The 25,793-nt window shown below is 39.3% G+C and overlaps 1 protein-coding gene across 8 annotated transcripts in view; it reads right to left on the bottom strand.

Moving 5' to 3' along the window:
• The window catches only part of ROBO1 (roundabout guidance receptor 1), a 1,122,893-nt gene that overhangs the window by 103,178 nt on the left and 993,922 nt on the right, over positions 1 to 25,793 (bottom strand). For all 8 annotated transcript variants that reach the window (XM_060172122.1, XM_060172117.1, XM_060172118.1 and 5 more), the window contains 3 exons: positions 14,276 to 14,396; positions 13,645 to 13,783; positions 10,584 to 10,711 (listed from right to left, as the gene is read on the bottom strand). In XM_060172122.1, coding sequence (XP_060028105.1) covers positions 10,584 to 10,711; positions 13,645 to 13,783; positions 14,276 to 14,396 — 388 coding nt within the window. The remainder of the gene's footprint in view (positions 1 to 10,583; positions 10,712 to 13,644; positions 13,784 to 14,275; positions 14,397 to 25,793) is intronic.

The raw sequence follows: 25,793 nt of genomic DNA, 5'->3' as shown, positions 1-25,793 counted from the left end.
TTTTGAGATATTTTGAGATTAAGGAAATATTTAAAAGGCAGAATAAATAAGATTTTATAGCAATTGCTATGTGAGAAATAGAAGAATAAAACATGATTGGCTCCCATTCATCACACACACACACACACACACACACACACACACACACACACACACACACACATACCCGCTGTCTACTGTCATGTCTGTAAGTTGTATCTCACATCTGATCTGTCCTCTTTTCATGGAATTACTATCATTTCCTGTCAACTAATACTCGTACTATGAATTAGTAGAAAATTAGATTTTTTTTTAAAAAAAAAGACTTTAGCAGTTGCTTCTTTTTTGATACCAAATTACAACCACTGTACAATTCCCAGTTCATTGGGTTAATATAGAGGGTCAATCATAAACAAAACACCTAAGATATTTCAGCATGACAGGCAGAACAGAGAGACACTCTGGGAACATTCCATTAGCAGCAAGGTAGGCAGCCTAAACGTGTTTCTTTCTCTTTGGATTTTCCAGGTCTTACGTCAATCTCAGGCTTTCAGGCTGAAGTTTCCTGAAGCTCATCGATTCTACTGAAGACATGCTCTGTTCCTTCAGAGCATAGTAGGGATCAAATCTTGTGGGAAAGATCAGACAGAATAATTTAGATCAGAATAGAAGGCACATTCCTGTGATTTTTTTTTTTTATTTGAACGCGCACCTGATGTAAGGATGGCACCATCTTTCACGACTCTAGACTTTGTAAGTAAAAACAATAAAACAGGTGATGAGATGGTGAAATGGAGAGCACAGAGTACAAGAAGAAAACTGAACAGAGTCATTTCACATGAGGAAAAATGAACAAGCAGTTGTAAGAAAAGCTCTGGGGTTTCACAGAAATACCATCCCTCTGCTAACAGAGCTTCACCTGGTTTAGACAAGCCTACCCTTCACCTTTTCTTTGAACAGAGTTGTTGCTCAAAGGGCAGAAAAGCCACTGCTTCTTGAGCTTCAAAGAGTAACTGGTCCCAGTGAGAGGGACCAAAGAGCTCACTGGGCTGTGAACCAAGATCTAAATGTCTAAATTCCTGTGTCTGACTGACCCACTACTTAGGACTAACAAAACGAGAGGAATAATTGTCTTTTAGCGCCCATTGAAAGAGAGAGACAAAGAAAAATGAGATTAGATTTTCTTAATGGTTCAACTCAGCGAATATAATTGACTAGGAAATGGCAGGTATATATATGGTTGTCCGTTTTCAGTTCAGCTTCCTGTGACAGACTCAGAGATGGGAACATGATCTCTCTGGTGACAGAGAGCCACAAATTTACCTGGGAAATAAAATTGTGACAGTAATAAAAGTTACTTTATCTGTAAAGTTCCAAAGGGAGTGGAAAGATTAATAACACCATTCATTTTGCCTTGTTTAGGCAGTGAGTATTACTGGAGAAAAGGGGTAATGAGAAATCATACAGGCTGCACATGGAAACAGAAATTACTTTACTTTAAGAAGAGAGAGGGAGAGACAGAGAGAAAGACACACAGAGAAAAAGACCGTTCTGCTCATCTCTGGCGTATGGCGGTTCTGGGGTTTCAAACTGGGACCTCAGAGCCTCAGGCATGAGTCTTTTGCTTAACCATTATGTTGTCTCTTCAGGATTTTACAGGAAGATTATAGTATGTAAATAGAATTAATTCTTTTTCTTCCTTCATTTTTTTTTAATGAAACTGCATCCCATGATTTTTTTTTTTTGGGGGGGGTGAAGATTCTGGGTGGTGGTGCACTTGGTTGAGCACACATTACAATATACAAGGACCTGGGTTCGAACCTCCAGTACCCACCTGCAGGGGGAAAGCTTTGCAAGTGGTGAAGCAGTGTTGCAGGTCTCTCTCTCTCTCTTATCCCCATACCTCCCGATTTCTGACTAGTTCTATCCAATAAACAAATAAAGATAGTACAATTTTTTTTAATGTGTGCTTAACAAATTAACCAGGGATAGGTCAAAAATACATTCAAGTGGGGGGAAAAATCAAGCTTGCTGTCTTCTGATTCTAAAAAAACAACCTTACAGCCCACCTCAAAAGCAACTAATATAGTTTTAATAGACTAAGATAGGAAAATAATGTCAAACCAACTTGTGACCATTGTAAGGAAAATAAAAGAAGTCATAAAATTTAGAGTTTCAAAAAGCACCATTTAAAGACCTGGAAGGGCACACCTAGACATCTATTTTCGCCTGGCTACATTTTATAGGTAAGTCACAACCTATAAAATGTAACCTATAAAATGGCTATAAATTCCAGCATACCTAGTCTTTTTCCTGCAAAGATGGGCCTGGTTTAAAATGTGAAATACTAGTTCAGAAGATAATTCATTCCAACCAAGTCAGATCAGTAACTGTAACAATTTTCAAACTGAAACATCACAGTGCTAATAAATCATAGTATGTAGCTTTTATTTCATAACTATTGCTATTATTTTTCCTATTTTCCCTTTTTATTGTTGTTGCAGTTATTATTATTGTTGTTATTGATGCCATTGTTGTTGGACGGGACAAAGAGAAATGGAGAGAGGAGGGGAGGACAGAAAGGGGGAGAGAAAGACAGATACCTGGCAGACCTGCTTCACCGCTTGTGAAGCGACTCCTCTGCAGGTGGGGAGCCCGGAGCACCACCATGTGCTCTTAACCCACTGTGCTACTGCCCAACCCCCTATTACTATTATTTTTTAACTTGGGGTTAGGTAGTGGTGCACTCAGTAGAGAACAAACATTACCATGTATAAGGAAGGACCTAGATTCAGGCCTCAGTTCCCACCTGCAGGGGGGAAGATTCACACGTAGTGGCACAGAGGTACAGGTATCTCTCCTTCTTTCACTCACTGTTTCTTCCCTTCTACTTCTTCCTATCTTTCACCTATCAAAAAGAAAGACAACGGGGGAAAAAAAAAAAACCGTCCACCCGGAGTGGTGGAGCCATGTAGGCACCAAGCTCTGACAAAATCCCTGTAGTCATGGGCCCTTTGGAATAGAATTAAAATAGACCTACTAGCCATCTACAAAACGGAGACCCCCCAACTCTGCATCTGCACTATTCCAGCCTTTAGGTCCATGATTGGTCAACAATTTGTTTGGCTTTGTATGTTAACTCTTTTCAGCCACCAGGTTCCAGATGCTAGCATGATGCAACCAGACTTCCATGGACAGACAACCCCACCAATATGTCCTGGAGCTCCGCTTCCCCAGAGCCCCACCCCACTAGGGAAAGAGAGAGACAGGCTGGGAGTATGGATCGACCTGTCAATGACCATGTTCAGCTGGGAAGCGATTACAGAAGCCAGAACTCCCATCTTCTGCATCCCACAATGACCCTGGGTCCATACTCCCAGAGGGATAAAGAATAGGAAAGCTGTCAGGGGAGGGGATGGGATATGGAGTTCTGGTGGTGGGAATTGTACCCCTCTTATCCTATGGTTTTTGTCAATGTTTCCTTTTTATAAATAAAATTGAAAAATAAAATTCTAATACATGGAGCTCTAAACTGAAAAAAAAAGAAAATTCCCTGAAGGGAATAGATAGTTCACCTGAGGAGTGTGTCTGCTTGACACATACCCAACTTAGGTTTGAAGACAGCCTCCACTAGACTGGTGGTGTCTTTAGAGCTTTGGTATCTTTTTCTCTCTCCCCTATCCGTCTCTCTTTATCTGAAAAATTCAGCCAAGAGCAGCAGTGAATAGCCTATCTACAAATATATGTGTGTGTGTGTGTGTGTGTGTGTGTATGTACACACACACACATATATATATTATGATGATTTGTGTCTTTTAGGTTCACAAAGAGAAATCCTGAGGAGTTGTATAGAAGTTATATGTGGAGAGGGCCGGGTGATGGTGCATCTGGTCAAACACACGTGTTACAATGCACAAGTTCCCCGAGTTCAAGCCCCTGGTCCCCACCTGCAGGGGGAAAGCTTCATGAGTGGTGAAGTAGTGTTGCAGATATCTCTCTTTCCCTCTATATCTCCACGTCCCCTCTAAATTTCTCTGTCTGGCTCTATCTAATAGGTAAATAAATAGTTATTCACAGGGGTGTGAAGATGGACAATTGTTAAAAACGTATCACCATCAACAGTCTAAAATTATAATAAAGAAATAATTTATTATTTGAGAAAACAACAGGATAAATTTCTGATTAACTGAATTTTTTGCTTAGCTGGGCATCAACCACATGCCTTTTCTGTTATAATCATCCCTGTGACACTGATTCACCATTTTTATAGGTCATGTAATAGACTCAGAGTACTTTTCAACAGGTCAAAGTACTACAGAGCCTTTAAGTTTTATTCTAACATTTAGTTTCAATGACACACCGAAAGTGACAGGCAAATAAAATTTCTAATGAAACCATTTTGAAGCCCTTAATATCTTTCATTAAGGACATCCTCATTCCAGGGATTCCTACACTTGCTTATTTAGAAACAAGCAAAGAAAAACAAACAAACAGGGAGTTGGGCTGTAGCACAACGGGTTAAGCGCAGGTGGCGCTAAGCTCAAGGACCGGCGTCAGGATCCCGGTTCGAGCCCCCGGCTCCCCAACTGCAGGCAGGTCCCTTCACAGGCGGTGAAGCAGGTCTGCAGGTGTCTGTCTTTCTCTCCCCCTCTCTGTCTTCCCTTCCTCTCTCCATTTCTCTCTGTCCTATCCAACAACAACGACATCAATAATAACTACAACAATAAAACAACAAGGGTAACAAAAGGGAATAAATAAAATAAAATAAATTAAAAGAAAAAAAAGTATAAAAAAAGAAAAGAAAAACAAACAAACAAACCAACAGACCAAATATCTCTGTATTCATTTGGAGCCCAGATCTCTTAAATCTTAATCTGCGTGGGGGTGAGGTTGGGAATACTTGATAATCTGTATATTTAACAAACAACTTTAGAGGAAGTTAAGAAACTCTGTCTAGCCCTACAGACGCTCATCCTAGAGGACAACCTCTTCAAAATGTACCCAATAAAATCTACTGTTGGCACTCAAGTTTAGAAGCATTAGGGATTGTAAAAATTCTCCTGAGGTTATCCTGTGAATTTCTCCCCCTCAATCAGAAGTTTGTAGCCCATGTTCATAGTTCACATCTCACCAAGTATTTGCTAGGTAAAATAGTTACTATATAGATGTTCACTAGCATGCTACGTACCAGGAAGAAGTCACAAGTAGATAAATGCCAAAGGACTCCTTAGCGTCAAGGAAGGAATGTTTGTTTATTTTATATTTTTGAACAGAGCAGTAGTCAGCTCTGGCGAGAGGCGGCACCTCTCACAAGTAAGGCCTGTGTGCTGCAGATATGATGGCCCAGTGGCCTAAGGAAGAGGTGTTTCAAGTAATATACCAAGATAGAGTCTCCAAAATAATAAAGTTTATTATTACCAAAATAATGTTCTTTGAAAAACGTTGGAATTAGGGCCAGCTAGTATAACGGTTATGCAAAAGAATTTTATGGCCTGAGGCTCTGTCTGAAGTTCCAGGGTCAGACTCTAGCTCCTCCATAAGCCAATGCTGAGTCAGCCATGCTGTGGTCTTTCTCTCGCTGTATCTTTCTCTCTGTATCACTGGTTAAGTAAATTAAACAACATTAAAATTATTGGAATTAAGTCACATCTTTACTAAGAGTGAAATTTATACAGCCACTGTAACATGTTTTTCTCTCATAACTTCTATTTGGAGCAGAAGGCTTTCTCATCCTTCATCAATTCTCAAAATTAAATATTCATTGTATGACAGGTGAGGAAGACTTAAATTATTTTTAAGCACATACTAAGTATGATATTGACTTTTAAAAAAGAACCATTTATAAGATACAGAAATTTAATATATATAATATATGTATTACTGAATTTCTTACTGTAATTTCTTCCTGCTATCAAATGGGTTGATTTCTGATGAGTTTTATTTATAATAAGTATATTTTTCAACACTAAATCTCAAGTGACAAGAAAAAGATAATTTCTCGAGGCCGGGCAGTGGTGTACCTGGTTGAGTGCACACATCATAGTGTGCAAAGACCTAGGTTTGAGTTTCTTGGTCCCCACCTGCAGGGGAGGATGCCACACCAGGTTAAAGACACATAGTATGAAGCTCAAGGACCCTAGTTTGAGTCTTTGACTCCCCACCTGCAGGGTGAAGCAGGTCTGCAGGTGTCTTTCTCTTCCCCTTCCACCCCTCTCAGTGTCTCTTTCAGTCCTATATAACAAAATGGAAAAAATGGCCAATAGGAACAGTGGATTCAAATTGCTGGCACCCAGTCCCAGCAATACCCTTGGAGGGAAAGAGAGAGAGAGAAAGAGAGGGAGAGGGGGAGAGAAAGAGAGAGAGAGAGAGAGAGAGAGAGAGAGAGAGAGAGGATGGAGGAAAAGAAAGCTTTGCAAGTAGTAAAGCAGGGCTTCCGGTGTTTCTGTCTCTCCTTCTCTACCTCCCCCTCCCCTCTTGATTTCTGACTGTCTCTAGTCAATTCAAGATAATTTTAAAAGATAACTTCTCAAGTTTCCTTTATTTTTATTTTTTTATAAAATATTTATTTATTTATTTATTCCCTTTTGTTGCCCTTGTTGTTTTATTGTTGTAGATATTGATGTCACTGTTGTTGGATAGGACAGAGAGAAATGGAGAGAGGAGGGGAAGACAGAGAGGGGGAGAGAAAGACAGACACCTGCAGACCTGCTTCACCGCTTGTGAAGCGTCTCCCCTGCAGGTGGGGAGCCAGAGGCTCAAACCAGGATCCATACTCTGGTCCTTGTGCTTTGCTCCATGTGCACTTAACCCACTGCGCTACAGCCCGACTCCCAAGTTTCCTTTATTTTAAATTCAGATAATCTTGCTTCTTCGACATACTAAGTACTGTAAGTGATGATAATGAGCATACTTTAATATTTGAAAAAAAAAACACCTCCTCAACAATATTCTTAATAAGTTTATCAATAACCCAACGTAGTTTGAAAACAAGAAACAATTTCTAAATTCCAGAAGTGGTTTTAAAGATTTTTAAAAATATTTATTTATTTATTTTCCCTTCTGTTACTCTTGTTGTTTAACATTGTTGTGCTCATTGATGTTGTTGTTGTTGGATAGGACAGAAAGAAATGGAGAGAGGAGGGGAAGACAGAGCCATGGGGAGAGAGATAGACAGCTGCAGACCTGCTTCACCACTTGTGAAGGAACTCCCCTGCAGGTGGGGAGCCAGGGGCTCCAACCAGGATCCTTACGCCGCTGTTTGCTCTTAACCCACACACACACACACACACACACACACACACACACACACACACACACACACACACACACACCTCTTTATTGAGGGATTTGACCATTTATATACAATCTCCACTGAATAAAACTTTAAGGAGTACGAATTCCATATGGAAATGGTAAAGGCTCAATTGGCTTTGGAATCCAGTTTAAAATTGCAGGAAGAAACTCTATTTTGACTTCAATGTCTCAAGTAGATAGAAAAAATGACAATTATTTATAAAAGCTCTGGACTCCTGAGGTTAAAAAAAAAAAAAAAACACTTTAAAACAGAAAGTGAAACACATCTTTTTGACTAATGGGGCGGGCAATCAACCTCCCTGTCACAATCGCCTGGAGACAGACACACCTTTCATGTCTTGTATTCATCCTGGGCTGTGTTCACTTGCTCTCAGAGGGCTTTTGAACTTGGATTGGTCATCTCTACAATTTATGCTTTCTCTAAATGTAAAGCCTGATGTGCAGTGCAGGTCTTTTAGATTAAAGCGAAATAGTGTTGGCTTTAGAAATGCAGTGTCTGTCCCTAGCCTTTTTTTTTTTGTTTTGTTTTTATGAGGTTGAGCTAGAAAACCCCAAAGTGGAATGTAATGGCTTTCGAGACAGGAAGGAAATATTCTTCAGTCCTTTTTGTTTTTCTCTCTATAGTAAAGAGTCCACAAGGCTCTTTTGTAGAAAGCCCACAGCAGAGGCACTCCCATAAACACCACCTTTTTCTTCATACTAGCCTAAAGAAGACAGTACTCAGAAAAGATAGGGCCAAGTTTTGCTATTGTCAGACCCAGAAACAAGCTAAATGGTTTACAGTCCAAATCCTTGTTTATTATATTTATACTTGTCAAAATTGAGTTATTTTTTCACCAGTAAAATATTTTTTTAAAAGACATCTCCCTGGAGTCCCTGGCGGTAGTGCAACAGGTTAAGCGCACCTGGCACAAAGCGCAAGGGCAAGCTTAAGGATCCCGGTTCGAGCCCCCGGCTCTCCACCTGGCAGAGATTCCCTTCACAGGTGGTGAAGCAGGTCTGAAGGTGTCTATTTTTCTCTCCTCCTCTCTGTCTTCCCCTTCTCTCTCCATTTCTCTCTGTCCTATCCAACAACGACGACATCAATAACAACAACAATAATACTACAGCAACAATGAAAAATAAGGGCAATAAAAAGGAAAAATAAATAAATATTAAAAAAAGAGACATCTCCCTGGAAAGGAAGAGAAGACTAGACCATGGAAAAAATGGGCAAATCTATATAAATATAGAGAGTTATAGAAATGATAATCAATTCCATCTCTGTGACCTTGGAAGAACTACTGTACATTCCAACAGAGGGAAGGGGGATACAGAACTCTGTTACCTTAAAGTTTTGGAAGTCAATATTAAGTCACAAATAAAATTTAAATGAAAAACTCATCTCAAATCCACAGTCAATAATCTGTCCCCCAAAATGTAAAAATAACAACAACAACAATAATAATTTTTAGGTAAGACCATCACTGACATCATGAAGAAAGTAGCCAATGGATCATTGGAATAAAAAAACAATTTGGATTAAGGATACAAAGGAGGTGACAGAATAAACTCTGCACATCAATTTAGGATGTGACTCTGGTGACAGTCAAAAGCATGCAGCTCTACACTACGAGATCCACTTTGCTAAACACAACACCAAATAATAACTCTCCACTGAAATTAATAGAAGGCCAGTGTGATTCCTTCACTAACTAAATAACTGAGTGTTATGTCTGGAGGAATGTGTGCCCAAAATTACAGAAAAAAAACCCAAAAAACTGCAGCTTCTACTCCTGACTCACGTTTCAGAAGATAATAGACCGTTCTCATATTTATGTTTTAAATCGTAGAGACCAGGGGTGGGGAACCTTTATTCTGCCAAAGGCCCTTTGGGTATTTACAACACAGTTCATTATGGACCATCCAAAATTATCAACTAAAAAATTAACACTTAATGTTAACTATGAAAAGCTCAAGATTCACTAAATTGCATGAAAAGATCTTAGATTTTCTGAAATTTGGAATCCCACTTGCAGTTGCCTTGGCAGGGCCAGACCAGGGCATTCCCCATTCCTGGTAGAGACAATAGAAATTATATCATCTGTTCATAGCAGCATAATTTGTAATAGCCAAAACCTGGAAGCAACCCAGGTGTCCAACAACAGATGAGTGGCTGAACAAGTTGTGGTTTAGATACACAATGGAATACTACTCAGCTATTAAAAATGGTGACTTCTAAAATGTTTCCTATGTTTGGAGCTCACAGAGAAATATACGCTTTGGAGAGTAATAGCAGCAATTTGAAAGAAAAAAGTGGGATATTTATTATCCAATCAATATAATAATTTCTATATCCTTAAGTATACAAATCCATATTTCTTTTTTAAAATATTTATTTATTCCCTTTTGTTGCCATTGTTATTTTATTGTAGTTATCACTGTTGTTGTCATCACTGGTGGATAGGACAGAGAGAAATGAAGAGAGGAGGGGAAGACAGTGAGGGGGAGAGAAAGACAGACACCTGCAGACCTGCTTCACCACTTGTGAAGTGACTCCCCTGCAGGTGGGGAACTGGGGGCTCGAACCGGGATCCTTACGCTGGTTCTTGCACTTTGTGCCACCTTTGCTTAACCCGCTGTGATACCACCCGACTCCCCATATTTCTATATATATTGTATATATGGAATTTCCAAAATGCATAAGAAACAATAATGCAAATGAATATTCCTTCAATAACATGCTACTGAAGTTGAAAAGAAAAAGAAATGCTGTGTGCCTTTTGTGGTCTTTATAAGACTAGGAAGGTGGTAGTCTTCAAATATTTTCTTGTTTAATGACTCCCTGTTTTTTGTATTCTGTTACACATGTAAAATTGGCATCCAACTGTAACAACTCCATTGTAATCCACAATAAAAAACATTAAAAACCTTTTATACCCAAATAGAAAAAAAAAAAAAAGCAATTCCATCATCTGAGGACACAACATGTTAGTTTCTATTCAAAGACAAAGCTTTTGTAGCTCTTGTTATCATTCAGTTGATAAAAGGATTGATACTTGAAGATCCAGAGATTAAATCACGTTCTTTGTCATTCTCTGTTATGAGCTCACAGAAAACTTAATTATATTTCTATTTAATTGTGTTTCCTAAAATGAACATTTATCGAGTGTCCAACAGCAAAAACAATGAAATTGTTCTTTAAAAATCCGTATTTACTATAGTCTATGCCAATAAATGCGATTTTTCAAATTGTAACATTATATTTCTAATGAAAAAGTAGACACAACGATATATTTTCCAAACCCTACCCTGGACAGTCAATGTAGCTGAGGCTTCAGTTTTTCCAACCATGTTTTCTGCAACACAGGTATATGACCCCATGTCACCAGCTGTAACTTTCCGAATTTTCAAGGTATGATCATCTCTGATTTCATATCTAATAACAAAAGAAAGTACAGTGAAATGACTTGTTACTCACAATAATCCTCCATTACAAAGTTGATGTTTAAAGCTTTAAATCCTATAAAACATTATCTTCAGATACTTAAAAGGAAAGGTAAAATGCAGAACTATTTATTTATCTATAAATTTTATTTATTACTATATAGAGACAGAGAAAAATTGAGAGATGAGGGGAGACAGAGAGAGAGAGAGAGACAGAGACCTATAGAATTGCTTCACCACTCATGAAGCTTTCCCCCTACAGGTGGGGACCAGGGATTTGAACCCAGATGCTTGTACACTGTAGTGTGTGTGCTTAACCAGGTACACTGCTGCCTGGTCCGCACAAAATTTTTTATATTTGATGACTATCAAAGAATTTGGGGTGATGTTGGCACTTACTATTCTCCATGGGAAATTATACTAAAATGAAGAGATGTCAACTACTAGGTGCATTCTTACTACATGCTACACGTTAAGTGTTTAACAGGCTTGATCTTTTTAAATTCATCCCTATTTGCAGATGAAGAAAGTGAGACATATGAAAGGAAGTTAACCTGACTTTAGTTTCAAGTTTGGTAGCAAAGTTGGTATTAGAATCCAGTTTAACTCAACTTGCTTCACTTCTTTTTTCCATTCCACCAAATGTACAATTTTCCTTGAAGCTTTGCTTTGATCTTCTTTTAAAGTCTATGGGGTATATCCCTGTGTTATACTGTCAGCTATAATTTATATATGGGGATAGACCACACAAAGGCTTCCAAAAATACTGTTTCATCTAAGCTCCAGTACACAAGCCCAAATGACTAATAATCAGGTAACATTCCAGTTACTTAGTATAAAATACATTAAATACAACTTCCTTTTCTCACCCTGAACAGAAACAACTTGGTCACTATCCTCCCTCACACTCTTCCCACATTGACCAAATCACCAGTCACTGTCACCTATCATTGCCATTGATAACTACATTCAGTAAAATAAATGCCTTTCTACCATGAACTCCATGTTTCATATCATCTTTCAATTTAAAAAGTTCATATCTTTTATCTGGTCTATAATAATAAGTATGATCCTGTCACAGGCTTTTCCCCAAGTAATGCAATATCAATAGTATTAAAAATTAATTTCACTAAAAATAATCCTATGCAGACCAATACCTACTGGGATGCAATGTGATTCAAAAGTAGTTTTTAACACAAAGCCCCTGATAAATTAGCCCTGAAGTCTCCAGCTTGCTGGAGCTCCAGCATAACTTTTTACCACATGCCCTATGCAGTGCTCCTGTGAAACTTTCCAACACTGAACCCCTGTGATGTCTGTCTTCTTCCAATATTCTTCTTTCTTATCAAATTGTTACTTATTTTTGAGAGGCACTTATAGGCCACTCTCTTTTGAGAACTGGTTCCTGATTTCTTGCTTTCACAGGTTTACTTTTTTTGTGTGTCAGAAGGGTTACTATAAATATATCACTCTGAGTCTATCCATACATTTCTCTACATGCATGCTTGCTGAGAGTCAAAAATCATATTTATGTCACCACTGTCAGCTAGCAAACCTAGTAAGGGCTCAATGTGTGTCTGCTAACTCAGTGGATACACTATTGCATATGCGATCGCAACCTGGTCAACCCAACTAGTGCCCCCTCAACATGCTTCAGCTCAGTCTGTGTCCAGAGAATTCAAGTGTGGAATGACAACCCTTCAGCTTCATTACTTGGGTGAGACCTTTCCTTTCATAGCATTCTCTAATTCCATCCCAGGTGGTTCACCTTCTAACAAAGTCCCAAAACCTAGATATAGACCAGGTTCTGTGAGATAGAGCATATGCTCACATGTATCCATAAACTAGTGCAAAATATATACCTGAAAGCAGAAGTACACTAGAGTTTGCAGTGAGTAACCCCCCCCCCCCCCCCAACACTTCCTCTCCACTATTCCAACTTTTAGGTCCATGATTGCTCAACAATTTGTTTGGCTTTGTATGTTAACTCTCTTTTCAGCCACCAGGTTCCAGATGCCATCAGGATGCCGGCTAAGCTTCCCTGGACTGAAGACCCCACCAATGTGTCCTGGAGCTCTGCTTCCCCAGAGACCCACCCTACTAGGGAAAGAGAGAGGCAGACTGGGAGTATGGACCGACCAGTCAACGCCCATGTTCAGTGGGGAAGCAATTACAGAAGCCAGACCTTCCATCTTCTGCAACCCACAATGACCCTGGGTCCATGCTCCCAGAGGGATAGAGAATGGGAAAGCTATTGGGGAGGGGATGGGATATGGAGATTGGGTGGCGGGAATTGTGTGTAGTTGTACCCCTCCTATCCTACGGTTTTGTTAATGTCTCCTTTCTTAAATAAAAAAATAAAATAAAAAAAGATTTCAGTTCTGTTGCCATTCTGCCTTTAGCCAAAAAAAAAAAAAAAAAAGATAATAGCTGAAGGCTTTATTTCACTGCCTCATTCCCTAAGGTTACAAGTATATCACTCCTCCTAGCCAATTTAACAACCTGACAGACACCAAGGATTGCTGAACTCTTCTAGCACTCCCCAGTGGTGGTGTAGCTAAGGAAAAGAAAACAGCTTTGTAATTGGTTAATAGTTCTATTGTTGACACTACACCTCACTTCTCTTAGAGCTACCATACAAGAAATTGGTGTTTGCCTGTGATCTAGTTGAACAGAAGGGAAATCTACATTTAAGGACTATCACATTTTACAAAGGCTTCTGAGACAAGTCAGGGTCATGGATGTACAGTTCTTATTTGAGGCTTCCAAGAAAGTGTGTGAACGCCCCATTCTAATACAGTCCTTGGATCTTAAAGTAAGCAGTCGAAAAGTACAGTATTCCAATGGCACATATAAGGACACAGGACCAATGATCAAGACATACATCCAGAAGGGATGAATCCACCTTTAAATAATGATCTGTACCTGGATTTGGGCAGTTCCCCATCATCTTTTCTCCATCTTACTGTAGGCACAGGGTCGCCTCGGGCTTCACATTTAAATTCTGCACTGTCGTCCACCGTTATTGCCAAGTTACTAGGTCTCTTCACAAATGATGGTCTCTCTAAAATGAGGAAAGACCCAATCCAAAATAAAACAAAGATGAAAACTGAAAAGCCATTTTTATATGTTCAGTTAGAATAGAAATACCATTTGAAGAAGTGTTTTAAAAATCATTGAGCTGTGGAGACAGCATTATGGTTATACAAAACGACTTTTATGCCTGAGGCTCTGAGATACCAGGTTCAATCCTCAGCAATAACCATAAGCCAGAGCTGAGCAGCACTCTGGTCTTTCTCTCTCTGTATCTCTCTTTCATTGAAAAATAAATTTACAAAGTTAAAAAAAAAAAAATTCTGTGTATCTTCCCACATCCTAAGGTGCCTCTGTTAGTTCAATATTTCTTCACAATTCTGGCTGTGTTTCTCTCCTCTTCCTTATCCCTCAAATACTGGTTTGCTTCTATCACTTTGCTCTACATTGTATTAAGTTATAAGAGTGATACATGGTTAGAGACAGGCTTCACAGTGAGCAGATTAGACAGCAGTGCACTCACCTAAGACAGTTAGCTCTGCTACTTCACTCTCACGTTCTCCCACCATGTTGGTCCCGACACAAACATACTTGCCAGCATCGCTCTTACGGGTGTAAGTAATCATGAGCTTCCCTCCTCGTATCTTTAAAGAGAAGTTTCATAGGCATATCATTCAAAACATTTTTAGCGATGCTTACATTAAGGTGTTCATTATAAGCACATTTACTTTTGAAGCATATGACAAATAATCGTATCTGAAAACTGACACATAATACTTGCCATATCTGTAGGTAGCAACTTGAACAGAATTGACTTCAAAGGCAGAATAAGAAAAAGGCAAACATTTTACACTTACCTAGATTTCTCATAGTTATTAAATTCTGTATAACTAGAAATCTGTGTTTCCAAACTGTGCACATAATTCTTTTGTATGATTCAGTTAAATGCAAACCAAAACAGAGGCTGGCAAACAGCACCCCTGTTCATGGCCTAGGTTCAAGCCCGGCTCCTACTACTACATGGTAGGAAGCTGTGACATTATTCATTCTCTCTCTCTCCTTCTAGCTGAAAAAGCCAGACCGAAGTGGTAAAGTTCCAAAGATAAAAGACAGAAAGACAGAAAGAGAAAGAAGGAAATAAAGAAAGGAAGAGAAGGAAGGAGAGAGGGCAGGAGGAAAGAAAGAAGGAAGGCAGAAAGCAAAAACAGCATGAAAATTTTGGTCAATACGTAGAAAAAGGAATTTGCAATACTATTATTAATATAAAATGCACATTGACTATAAGAGACTTCAAGGAAGCACATTCTAATATTACAAAATGTAGAAATATGAAGATACACTTAATTTCCCAAGAACTGATTTAAAGGAATGTGTCTCAATTGCAAAAACCACTGCAGGACCTGATATTTCCTAAGAAAAGCAAACAAAGCAATAAAACATAGGCATTGATTGCTGTCTCCCAAATAATTTCTTGGGGACTTAGAACGAGAGATTGACCAGATCCCAATCAATCATCTAGGAAGTCATTTGGGTATACTCTTGAACCCATAATTAATTGAAGTAGAATTCATTACCCATATAAACAGATTTCCAATACAGTAAGTAGACCAAAGCTAACCATGAATGAAGATCAGGCTGTGGAAATTGAACTATCTTGATTTAATTTAATATGTTTGGGGGCGAGTTGAGTTCAATTATCCATGAATATCTATAATGCTCTGACCCTTAGAAAGGTTTTATCAGGGAGAGCTTACACAATGTTTATTCATGTAGGTTTTGACCCCACATTTATTCTATACAGTATACAAATTAAACAAAGGAAGAAAGAAAGGACGACAAAGAAAGAAAAGAGAAAGGAACAACTCAAATAGATTTTTTTTTTCATCAGACCTTAGGAATTGACTCTAACAGTTACTTTAATCTAGACACTCAAAATAGATATTATGACCACCTCTTTATGCATTTTTAAAAGATTCATGTATGAGGGAGTCAGGCAGCAGTGCACAGGGTTAAGGGCACGTAGCACAAGGACCAGCGTAAAGATTTCAGTTCGAGCCCCCAGTTCCCCACCTGTAGGGGAGTCGCTTCACAGGCGGTGAAGCAGGGCTGCAGGTGTCTGTCTTTCTCTCCCCCTCTCTGTCTTCTCCTCCTCTCTCCATTTCTCTCTGTCCTATCTAACAATGACGACATTAATAACAAGTAAGTTTTACTAAATAAAACAATTTAAAAAAAGAAAAAAGATTCATGTATGTATTGATAGAAGGCAGAGAAAGAAGGAAGAAGAAAGAGAAGCAGAGCATCAGTGTGACACATTCAATGCAGAGACAGAACTGGAGCTCTCATACTTTGATGTGGAGAGTCTAGTCACTGTGATGGCCCAGCCCCCACCCCACCCCCAGGCACATCTATATGTATTAGGACAAACTATATTTTAGCAGAACTTTTTTAATTTCTATGGCTTAAAAGTTGTTATTTTCAAATGATCTTCATTCTCTAGGATTCCCTATAAAAGAACATCCAGGGGCCCCGGGCGGTAGCACAGTGGGTTAAGCGCTCATGGCGCAGCAAGGACCAGCGTAAGGATCCCAGTTCGAGCCCCTGGCTCCCCACCTGCAGGGGGGTCGCTTCACAAGTGCTGAAGCAGGTCTGCAAGTGTCTATCTTTCTCTCCCCCTCTCTCGATTTCTCTCTGTCCTATCCAATGATAGCAATGACAACAACAATAACAAGGGCAACAAAATGGAAAAAATAGCCTCCAGGAGTGTATTTGTAGTGCAGACACCAAGCTCCAGCAATAACCATGGAGGCAAAAAAAAAAAAAATCCAGAAACTGCTATTACTGTCTCTTATACCAAATACCTGCATATAGTAGTCAACCAAGAGATTTTCATTGAATATAAACTAGACAAAATTTATTACACAATGAAATATTTTATAAAGATTATCAGCAGTTATAAACCATATTAGCAATCTTATTGTTTTCCTATATTCTTACTAGATTTTCAAATTAAATTATACAAATAAGTAAGCATGAAAAAAAATTTACAAAAAGTTACCTATTGCCTTATTTCGTGATTATTTTTCTTTTAGCTCTTTCAATTGATAAACAAGGGCTAGGGAGATAGCATAATGGTTATACAAAAGATTTTAACGCTTGAGGTTCCAAAGTCCCAGGTTCTATTCCCAGCACCACCAAAAGCCAGAGCTGAGGAGTGCTCTGGTTAAAAAAGAGAGAGGAAGAAAGAGAGAAAAAGAGAGAGAAAGAAAAGTCAACTGATAGACACTCAAATACATTTTACTAAAGTAGAATCATTGAAATATGCTCCCAAGTCAGTTACAACTTTGACTCATAGTATATGCTGAGGATATGTTTGGATATTAAATGTTGAAATGTCTGTATGAAGATTATTAGTGTTCATTTCAATGATGACACAATATTCCATTATACAAATAACCTACATTTTACCAAGCTATTTCCCTTCTGGTAGATACTGAAGGTTATCTAATTTCCCTTTCTATAAACAGCACTGAAATTAGCATCGTGTTGCACTTCCTTTGCTCATATGTACAATTATATTGCTCATATGTACAATTATCTCTCTAGAAAGACTCAAAGTGAGATTCGTAAACCTAGGGTATACCCAACATTAAGGCTAGAGTGCCAACTATTAGATGTTTTATAAATGCTTTTGTTTGGATATTTCATTTAAATTTTAGTCTTTCAGTTTCACAGTCCAACAGTTTCACAGCAGGGGGGAGTGTAAATTAACTTCAATTTTCACTTAAGGGGGCAGTAGCTCAGAAAAATACAATCTCACCTCCCACCTAGCCCATCATCTCACCATGTTGTAGACATCATATTCTCTCCTTGACTGTGAATATTAGGGAGAGAAGCATATCTCATGCTTCTTAGAGCCTTAGCGCATGCCACAATGCCTTGCAAACAGTAAATATATTATAGAAGGAAAATTACTTGAACAAAACCACATATCAAATTGGATTTTCACTTTTTTAAGCAGTCTTTTTTTTTTTTTTCAGGTAGAGAAACAGAGACAGAGAGGCAGATTATTTCACAAGATGTGTGTGATATAAGTGACGTATCAATTCCTCTCTATCAATGGTTTTCACCTTTGAAATGGGGATGATATTAATAGATAGTTCAAGGATGCCATGACAATTAAAGAAGATAAATTTATAAATCACTTAGTAATATATCCATACAGTATTATTATTATAGAACATATGTGCATATAATGATTCAAACAAAAAAAGAATTCCAATCAGAAACAAGCTGGCTATGTCAATCTAATTATAAAGCTTTTTATAAGCATATCATCCATTGGTTTTTGTCAGAAAAAATGCCTATTTGTAAATAGAAAACCTATGACTTTTAGGCTGAATTGTTTTGTTTTGTCTTTTATTAATTTCTCAAAAACATGGATTCTCCATGACGCACATTATGCTTTCCTGAACATACTTTCAGTTCTCACAATGGAAGGGGTTTGAGGTAGGTGTGCTCCTGACTTAGGTAGGTCCGATTCAGGGAGATATTGCTAAACAGCCTCAACACAGAGAGAAATTCTCCTCACTAAAGGGCTAGCAGGCTCAGAATACCGCTAGAGGAAGAGGAACACTGACTTACTCAGTTTCTCAAAATAGGACCTGACCAAGGATTTGAGAGAAATCCTTGATTAAAATGATAAAAGAAAGGAGGATTAAAAGCGTGTAATATTAGGATACTGGGATGTAACAGAATATACTCATGTGTTAACAACTATACTATAAGTCATTACTTCCCCTAAGAAAATGAAAATATATATATATATATATATATATATATATATATATATAATTCAATGCATATTTGTTTTATTTGAAAACTCATTGTTAAGACTTTTCAGACGGCTATAAATATATATTTTATCACCCTGAGGCCTTAACTCCCTCAACAAGAACACTTCATTATAAAACATTTTTTCACACTTACTGGTAATAATAGCTAAGGATACTCTGGAGATTCTCAGACGGCTAGAAATAGACCTACCCTATGACCCTGCAATTCCTCTCCAAGGGACAGATACTAAGGAACCCAAAACACCCATCCAAAAAGATCTGTGTACACCTATGTTCTTAGAAACACAATTTGTAATAGCCCAAACCTGGAAGCATCCCAGGTGTCCAACAACAGACGAGTGGCTGAGCAAGTTGTGGTCTATATACACAATGGAATACTACTCAGCTATTAAAAACGGTGACTTCATCATGTTCAGCCCATCTTGGATGGAGCCTGAAAAAAATCATGTGAAGTGAAATAAGTCAGAAACAGAAGGATGAATATGGGATGATCTCACTCTCAGGCAGAAGTTGGAAAACAAGATCAGAAGAGAAAACACAAGTCGAACCTGAACTGGAATTGGCGTATTACACCAAAGTAAAAGACCCTGGGGTGGGGGTAGGGGATGGGAAAGAGTACAGGTCCAAAAAGGATGACAGAGGACCTAGTGGGGGTTGTATTATTATATGGAAAACTGGGAAATGTTATGCATGCACAAACTATTGTATTTACTGTCGAACGTAAAACATTAATTCCCCAATAAAGACATTAAAAAAGAAAAAGAAAATACTGTAAAAAAAAAAAACTGACAAATGTTATGTACAAACTATTGCATTTACTGTCGAATGTAAAACATTAATCCCCAATAAAGAAATTAATAATAATAATAATAAAAATCAAAGGATTCCAAAGTAAACACTATGACTTAAATGGGAGAGTAAGCAAGCCTCACTAAATCTGGGAGAAACCTAGAGATGATAGAGACAGAAATAGAAAAAAGTGGAATGGGAACAAGTAAGCCACACAGCTAGAGAAAAGAAAAAAAAACCACCTAATGGGTGACAATAGCAGTCTCCAGGGGGTCAGGCAGTGGGGCGCCTGGTTAAGCTCACATAGTGCTCTGTGCAAGGACCCAGGGGGTCAGGCAGTGGGGCGCCTGGTTAAGCGCGCATAGTGCTCTGTGCAAGGACCCAGGGGGTCAGGCAGTGGGGCGCCTGGTTAAGCGCACATAGTGCTCTGTGCAAGGACCCAGGGGGTCAGGCAGTGGGGCGCCTGGTTAAGCGCGCATAGTGCTCTGTGCAAGGACCCAGGGGGTCAGGCAGTGGGGCGCCTGGTTAAGTGCGCATAGTGCTCTGTGCAAGGACCCAGGGGGTCAGGCAGTGGGGCGCCTGGTTAAGTGCGCATAGTGCTCTGTGCAAGGACCCAGGGGGTCAGGCAGTGGGGCGCCTGGTTAAGCGCACATAGTGCTCTGTGCAAGGACCCAGGGGGTCAGGCAGTGGGGCGCCTGGTTAAGCGCACATAGTGCTCTGTGCAAGGACCCAGGGGGTCAGGCAGTGGGGCGCCTGGTTAAGCGCGCATAGTGCTCTGTGCAAGGACCCAGGGGGTCAGGCAGTGGGGCGCCTGGTTAAGCGCACATAGTGCTCTGTGCAAGGACCCAGGGGGTCAGGCAGTGGGGCGCCTGGTTAAATGCACATAGTGCTCTGTGCAAGGACCCAGGGGGTCAGGCAGTGGGGCGCCTGGTTAAGTGCGCATAGTGCTCTGTGCAAGGACCCAGGGGGTCAGGCAGTGGGGCGCCTGGTTAAGTGCGCATAGTGCTCTGTGCAAGGACCCAGGGGGTCAGGCAGTGGGGCGCCTGGTTAAGCGCACATAGTGCTCTGTGCAAGGACCCAGGGGGTCAGGCAGTGGGGCGCCTGGTTAAGCGCACATAGTGCTCTGTGCAAGGACCCAGGGGGTCAGGCAGTGGCAAGGACCCAGGGGGTCAGGCAGTGGGGCGCCTGGTTAAGCGCGCATAGTGCTCTGTGCAAGGACCCAGGGGGTCAGGCAGTGGGGCGCCTGGTTAAGCGCACATAGTGCTCTGTGCAAGGACCCAGGGGGTCAGGCAGTGGGGCGCCTGGTTAAGCGCACATAGTGCTCTGTGCAAGGATCCAGGGGGTCAGGCAGTGGGGCGCCTGGTTAAGCGCACATAGTGCTCTGTGCAAGGACCCAGGGGGTCAGGCAGTGGGGCGCCTGGTTAAGCGCACATAGTGCTCTGTGCAAGGACCCAGGGGATCAGGCAGTGGGGCGCCTGGTTAAATGCACATAGTGCTCTGTGCAAGGACCCAGGGGGTCTTGCAGTGGGGCGCCTGGTTAAGTGCACATAGTGCTCTGTGCAAGGATCCAGGTTTGAGCTCCTGTTCCCGTGGGGATGCTTCACAAGTAGTGAAACCGGTCCGCAGGTGTTTCTCCTTCTCTCTCCTTTCCTATTTCCCCCTCCCCATTCAATTTATCTCTGCCCTGTCAAATAAAATGGAAAAAGAAAACAGCAATCTTGGGTTTCTGGAAATTTAATCTGATTCTGGCATTATGGGAGCAGCTGGACTGAAATAGAGCTAACCAAAAGCCCTAATTCTATTCTCTATGGTCAAAACACGTGGGTGACCATCCTCAATAAAACGTGGTGACGATCCTCAATAAATAATAGCACAGGAAACAAAAATCAGTGCTACAAATCTGATTAAATATAGCATAGCAGCTTCCGATCACCATTTTATGTTGGGTCATATCAAGATGACTTTATACCTTCTAAATCTCGGTGACTTTTGGTAAACAAACAAAACGCTGATATTTCCTCTCTCTACAAAGAAAGGGAAAATATAAGATATACCAAACACTATAAAAGTGAAAATATTACTATTTAAAGCAAGCTAAAAAATGTATCTGGGCAGGTCTCTTCCTGCAGCTGGATCTGACAGCCAATTGTAAACCTATCAAAAACTAGTTTGTATAATGAACAGACATAATGCTAAACACTGGACTGCAGAGCACTGCTTCAATTAACATAATCCTGGTAGTGGAGAAGCAGACCGTGTTAAGCTTTCAGACAATATACTGGCATCTAGCCTATGTCAAAAATTCCAAGGCAGAGTTCTTTTTTCCTCATTACCATATACCTAACCAGCCCACAGTGGTAACCACATTAGAGGCAACACATTTCCATAAGCTCTAGACAGTGCTTTAAGGGGAGTCTCAGTTATATACATACTTGATGAACACAGAACAAAACAAAAAAGGTCCCAGTAGGCTTTCTACTTTCTTAGGAAGGAGACAGAGAAGAGTGGAAGGTGGTAAAGAATTTTAAAGTTGTAAATATGTTTACACTTCTATATTTTCTTATATCTTATAGTCTTAGATGTAGACAATGCTTTGAAGATGTTATAAAAAGTAATGTATTAGACATGGATATATATATATATATATATATACACACACACACATATATATCTATGTATGCATCATTTTCCTAATGTAAATTATAAATGACCATTTTTTCCCCTTAGGGGAGAAAGACTTCTCTGAAGCAGAAGAAAATTACTAGTACAATACTTTCATCTCCTTTACTTAATTATTTACTGAGTAACAAGATAATGTATAAGATTTAGCCTCACAACCAAAAGTAGAGAGAAGCATTTCATGATTCTGGTAAAATAAAATCAAAATAATTTCCAGATTATAAAAAAGGGAAGCTTATCTATGCACACATAGAAGAACACTTTTTAAAAATGAAGTAAGTAAGCTTTTCGTCTGGTTATTATAGGGTATATAGCTTACTCTGAAATCAGTGCTTAAAATGAGAAATAAGGATGAACTCAAAATGAACTCCTTGGTATGTCTTCCTTTCTACCCTAAAGCAAGTCAGATGATTTGAAGTATCTGTTACACAGGATTTTTTTTTTTCTTTTTCAGGCACCACCCAAACAAAGTTATTCATACACCTTTAAGTTAACATACGAAACCAACTGGGGCTAATTAACTAGTTTGGCTACACAGAATCTTTTCTGTTTTTAATTACATTAACCTAATATGACTTGAATTCAGCAGACCAAAAAGAAACCACTAATTATATTAAAGGCTTCAAAGATAATTTCAAATTGTTAACCACCAAACTGTCATATAATCTATCTCATTTCCTTTAATAGATTCTACATTTGAAATCTGTGTTCCTTGCTAGAAATACTATTTTTCAAATACATTGTAACAACGGATTAACAGAATATTTATATAGACTGTTGCAGGAGAAATGTGTTTAAGTAATATGCAAAAGAAACACACATGAAGTATCATTATACCAACAAGAAATTATGTTTACTAATTTTACAATTTTCTAAAAGACTAAAAGAAGATTTAATTTACAATAGCCAAGACCTGATAAACAGTGTACACACAAGATGTAAAGTTTTGAAACATGCGGTTCAAAAAATATTTGTTTCTAAAAATATATTATTTTAAAAAATTCAGTTTTAACAGTGATTTTTGTATCTTTGATAGCAAAGTAAGCGGATTGCACTTCATATATTTGAAAGTAACAAAACCATAATGGCTCAATTTAAATCTTTTCTGATTGTTTTCATATCATTTTATAAAGCTAAGAAGATGGGGAGTTTAAATACTATAATAGTTATCATCCTTGAAAAATGTATTACTGACTCTGGGCAAAATGTCTCTTCACAGTAATGCTGTCAAATTTGGAGGATCTCTGACCTCCACAACAGATATCAAGCTGTTGTGAACCACTGGAGAAGCATTTTGTTTGCTTTTAGGACTTCTTGATGACAATGAGATGCAGGTACCCAGATGGCTAGTCGAAGCCTGTCCCCCAACCCCTATTCAGTGAAATAAACTAAAGGGCAGATTTGGATGGTCTCTAAGGACTCCTTTCAAGAGAGACTTAAAGAAGAGTGACAATGACAGCTTTTATTTCAGTTAAATTTAACATTAATCTAACAATATCAACAAAAATACAACAAAAAGGATTGATTTTTGGAACAGACAGTAGAGAGGAGGAGAAAGTGTAGCTATAGTTATTACTTTCCAATCTAATTGCAAAGTGGCATCAACCTTCAATGTAAGCAATTCAGATTATAGCACACATACCATCAAACATATACTATTCATTTTTGAAAGCCTACTTTATTGCACTTTAAATGAGGTAAAAAGCATCGTTGGCAGTATAATTTTGTTGCAAAAGATAAAGATTAGGAGTTAGGTAAAATGCACATTTTATAATCTAAAAAATCAATAATAATTCAAATAATATACACTATTTAAGGAATGGCAGTGTTTCTTATTTGGCAATGACTCCTGGTAAGCAAGCAAGAATGGCTGAAGGAAAAGTCCTGTGCAGGCTGGGAGTATAGCTCAAACTGCCAACGCCCGTATTCAGTGGAAAAGCAATTACAGAAGCCAGACCTTCCACCTTCTGCACCCCACAGTAATCCTGGGTCTATACTCCCAGAGAGATAAAGAATAGGGAAGCTCATAGTGCAAAGCGCAAGGACCAGCATAAAGACCCCTCCCTCCCCACCAGCAGGGGGGGGGTCGCTTCACAAAGCAGTGAAGCAGGTCTGCAGGTGTCTTGTCTTTCTCTGCCCCTCTCTGTCTTCCCCCTCCTCTCTCCATTTCTTTCTATCCTATCCAACACTATGACAACAACAACAACAACAACAATAATAATAATAACTAAAACAAGGGCAACAAAAAAGGAATTAAAAAAAAATCTCTCAAAACACAAACTGAATCCTTTTAATATATAGGCTGTGTATTTGATACGTGGACTCTCTCAAAAACCTAGACCAAGTAGATTAAAAGCATCCAATAGCACAGCTATATACAAGATACTGGATACTGTACAGCAAACCATAACAAAAGGACTTTTCAAAGTTAACCCAATTAACAAATAATGTGATGATAACATTAACTATCGATTGTCTTTTGGAACCCTAAGACAGCAGGAACCTCACATCTCCACTATAGAGCCCCTACTTCCCCCAGTCCTGGAACCCTTGGATAGGGCCCACTTTCCCGTATGCATCTCCCAATCCAAACTAAATAATATTGCATCCGCCGATCACAACCTAACCAACGCAACGATTGCCACCTCAACATGCTTCACCTCAGAATGTATCCAGAGACTTCACGTGTGGAATGACAGCCCTTCAGCTTCATTACTCGGGTGAGACCTTTCCTTTTATAGTACACTCTAATTTCATCTCAGGTGGTTCACCTTCTAACAAAGTCCCATAACCTAGATATACACCAGTTTCTGTGAGAGAGAGCTTATATGCACACGTACCCATAAACTACTGCAAAATATATACCTGAAAGCAGTAGTACATTAGAGTTTGCAGTGAGTACCTCCCTAACACTTCCTCTCCACTATTCCAAGCTTGGGATCCATGATTGCTCAACAAATTGTTTGGCTTCGTATGTTAACTCTCTTTTCAAACACCAGGTTCCAGATGCCACCAGGATGCTAGCCAGGCTTCCCTGGATTGAAGACCCCACCAATGTGTCCTGGAGCTCAGCTTCCCCAGAGACACACCTTACTAGGGAAAGAGAGAGGCAGACTGGGAGTATGGACCGACCAGTCACCGCCCATGTTCAGCAGGGAAGCAATTACAGAAGCCAGACCTTCTACCTTCTGCAACCCTCAACGACCCTGGGTCCATGCTCCCAGAGGGCTAGAGAATGGGAAAGCTATCATGGGAGGGGGTGGGTTATGGAGATTGGGTGGTGGGAATTGTGTGGAGTTGTACCCCTCCTACCTTATGTTTTTGTTCATTAATCCTTTCTTAAATTAAAAAAAAAAACTCAAAAAAAAAAAAGTATTTGTTCTGATGCTGCCAATCCACTCTCTAGCCATTCTGATGCAAAGTTCATTCACCTTTTACTGACTGCTTCATTGAGGTATAATGTCCATGAGATTTGCACAGAAAAATCTTATGCAACAGAAGAATGCATGGTGATGTACATACGCAGTGTAAACACAATGTGCAAAAGCACATTAAAATAAAATGAACCGTCTCTCTGAACTGAGAGGAAAATCAGACCATCGTACGTTCTCCTTCGGTGTATTTGCTTGGGCCGCATGCGTATCAGAGAATGGGATCCAATTTCATTTGTTTGCTGTATACTTTACAATACCACTTAAAAACCAACATGATTTCAGCCAG

The sequence above is a fragment of the Erinaceus europaeus genome, chromosome 14 (assembly GCF_950295315.1).
Source record: "Erinaceus europaeus chromosome 14, mEriEur2.1, whole genome shotgun sequence".
NCBI lineage: Eukaryota > Metazoa > Chordata > Mammalia > Eulipotyphla > Erinaceidae > Erinaceus > Erinaceus europaeus.
Note: the sequence above shows the minus strand (reverse complement) of the source record. Positions and strands in the feature narration are given on the sequence as shown.